The 3,233-nt window shown below is 44.7% G+C and overlaps 1 protein-coding gene across 1 annotated transcript in view; it reads right to left on the bottom strand.

Annotated features, from left to right (window-relative positions):
- Positions 1-384: 384 nt before the first annotated feature.
- The window catches only part of TST (thiosulfate sulfurtransferase (rhodanese)), a gene marked incomplete at its 5' end in the record, with an annotated part of 8,424 nt that continues 5,575 nt past the window's right edge, over positions 385-3,233 (bottom strand). Inside the window, one exon of the mRNA XM_009577468.1 lies at positions 385-683. Within this exon, the coding sequence (XP_009575763.1) occupies positions 385-683 (299 nt within the window). The remainder of the gene's footprint in view (positions 684-3,233) is intronic.

Here is a 3,233-nt window from a genome sequence, read left to right as displayed (position 1 = left end):
CCCAGTGCTATATTTTAGCCCCAGACTTTTCATCCATTCTGCTTCACCATGGACCTGCGCTCTCGCCAGGCCACCGGAATTTCTGCAAGTTTCCAAGGAAGAGTGCAACTCTCCTTCATGTTGCAAAGCTGCTTTTCCCACCCAGCACAAGCAGGTCACAGGCAACAGAGAAGAATTAGAAATATTCACAGATGCATCATCTTAGAAGTAGCTTTTATTCATCGTGAGAAACTGAAAGATCGACAGAAATCTACTGCTCATTCTTAGAAAAACGAGCAAGATATAAATCAGCATGTTTTTCCTTTACTTCCACCTCCTCCCTTTCTCTGTACCCTGGGCTGGAGACAGCTGCTAGATCTCATTGCCCAAGAAACAACTCTTCCTCTAGGCCCTGTTGCGCTTCAACTCAGACACCTTGTAGCGAGGTGGGGCACGGTGGAACCACTCTGACCAGGAACCATCATAAACAGCCACATCACGCTTGCCACACAGGTAGGCTGCCAAGGCAATGTGACATGCCGTGACACCTTTGCGGCATGTGGCCGTCAGTGGCTTTGAGAGATCCACCTTCTTCTCACGGAATATTTGTTGGATCTCCTCAATACTCTTCTCATGGCCAGTTTCAGTTAGGAACGAGTGGAAGGGTATGTTCACAGCACCAGGGATGTGACCAGATTCCAGCCCTGCAAGTGTGAACAAGAAAAGGAAACATAAGCAAGGAGACACCAACGTAAGTAATGAAAGACACCTACAAAAGAGACATTAAAGAGACATCACTGCAGATGCTTCCACTCTCTCCAAGATACTCGTTTGTTTCAGATGAAGATGAAGATGCAAAGAGTATGGGGCTAAAAAGAGGACAAAGATTATTCAACTTCGCTGAAGTCAAAACTTCCAGAATATTTAGCAAACTATTTCCCCCCTGAAAGCAATGAGAGGTAGGAATCTGAAGAAGCCCTAGACGTGACAAGAATCAAAGAACCACCACAGAAAAGATCCTAACAAAGGCATTAAGGGGATCTGTGTAAAGAGAAATGCAGCAGTGCATTTCTGACCTTCCCAAGTGTGCCAAGCAGTGTGTGGTGACACAGCTTTCAGAAGCAGTAAGCGTGGCTTCTATGTGGATTTGTGAAAGTAGTTATTTGTTCACAGTTTATTCCTGTTTCACCTTAAAATCATATTTCAGGAAAGTAAAGCAACCTTAAAGTCAGCCACATTACTGCTGAGGCAGCTATCCCGGGGCAATGGGGTCAGAGAAGTGAGAATTTAGATTTTGTATCACTTTTTATTCACTTCATGGATGAAATCAGCATGGGTTCTGGTTTTCTACTGGTATAACTGACCACTTCAGGCAAGTTGAAAGTTGCATCTCAAGAACAAACTCTTTAGAGAGAAGCAGATATAAAAATATGATGGACAAGATTTTCATCATGCCCTTGAAATTCAAACTCTGTCACTATAGGCTTAATCGAAGTCCATTACACTCAATGGAAGCTTTTTCACTGACTTTGGATCAAGCCTCATTGGAGCAGGAAACATTATATATTACGTTGAAAATGCATTTAAGGGAATGGTTCCTTGCTAGGTTTGAACTTCTAATGAGAGAGCCCTGGGAAAGTCACATAAATAGTAATCTGTTTCACTGACAGCTTTCCACTTGCCTAAGTGATCAGGGTAACTGATCTCAGGAGATGGGAGAGATTGGGGCAGGGAATCTCTGTCACAGTCAAATGATTAAAGTATACCTAGTCAGAGACTGACATCACACATCATAATGACACTGCAGTTTCATCGCTCATGGAGAGTCATGACATGTCATGACATGACGAGATATGTCGTAAGGGGAAAACAGGGTTTTGGCAGGGTATTGAGGAGGGGATTTTTGCTCTGCTGGACAAAGAGTGAGAGCCTGAAGACAACCAAAGCTGCCCTGAGTCAGCTTCACAAGATCTCCCCCTGTTCCAGATGGACCCTCTTCCTCTCTTGATTCATCCTCCCTGAGTGCCTTAGAAATCTGGCACTGTTGTCTACTAGTCACTTCATGCATCCTTCAGAAGTGTTTAGCATTACAGAGAGAAGTTGGGATAAAAACTGCTGACTTCTGGAGGGACTAACATTTAAAAAAAAAAAAAAAAGACAGTGTTTTGGACTGATGCTTTTACCCCATTTTTTCCAGTTCCAGGAAAAAACAGTTCACCACTTCAGTACAGAGAACGACAAAACCCATGCTCATTAATATAGTGTCTGTATGATAGAGGGGAAATAAAAATAATACCAAGAACGAGTTGAGAAAAACTTGTTTGTAGTTCTCAGACTGCAGAGCTTCTTACTGGAGAAAGTTACATGCCTGGGTTAGGCTACCGCTTTCCCACAGAGTCAATGGTCCTGACCCTGTCCTTTGGCAAGGGGTTTCTACAAGGCTCTGCTGCAGTACTGGTGATCACCCCAATACAGACAAGTCTGTGAGCTGCAGAACAGCAGTCTCACACCATCCTAGGGCACTGGGAAGTGTACTGAGATCGAGAAGTCCTGGGGACTGAACTAGAAGGGCCAGCTCTTGCTCAAAGAAGCTTGCTGGGGCACCGATTCAGTTCTTAGGTGTCCCAGGCCCCATGGTCATGATCGCTTTTCTAGACTGTTCACACATCTTAAAATAGGGAGGTTTGTACCCCTCTCTTATTGGAGACTGCTGTGACATACACTCACCACCCTTAAACAACTCTTCAGTTAGGAGCTGAGGAGATCTGAAAAGAACAGTCTCATTTTAGAGCATTTTTGACTTTGATCCATAGGGAGACTTCCTTGCTCCAGAGATTCAAAAGTCTGTTGGAGTCAGAGACCAGTGCTTGCACTCTCCAAGTAAAAGATGGGGAATTCTGTAGAAACTGCATTTACTCATGCAATGTGGGTGTTCAGCTGAAAGAAAGAGCTGACATTGCACAACCACAACCTCTTGGACTGCCTAAGAAGCGCTCTTGAGTGGTTGAGGAAGTTTTATCAGCTCTCTCTCTGCTAGGACAAGAGCAGAGAAACACAGGACTGGGAGGCAAGGCTGGATGCAGCTGGGATCTGAACAGGGGAGAGGATACATCTGCTCCTGCCTCATACAACACAGAGCATACTCCACGCCAGATTCGTGCAGTCACCCTCAGAAAGGAACCCTAGGATTACAGAGCCTGGCTCCCAGCTACTACAGTGATCACTTCATAGTCTCCCTCTCGTAAAAGCATCCA

Source organism: Fulmarus glacialis, unplaced genomic scaffold (genome assembly GCF_000690835.1).
Source record: "Fulmarus glacialis isolate BGI_N327 unplaced genomic scaffold, ASM69083v1 scaffold13295, whole genome shotgun sequence".
Classification (NCBI taxonomy): domain Eukaryota; kingdom Metazoa; phylum Chordata; class Aves; order Procellariiformes; family Procellariidae; genus Fulmarus; species Fulmarus glacialis.
Note: the sequence above shows the minus strand (reverse complement) of the source record. Positions and strands in the feature narration are given on the sequence as shown.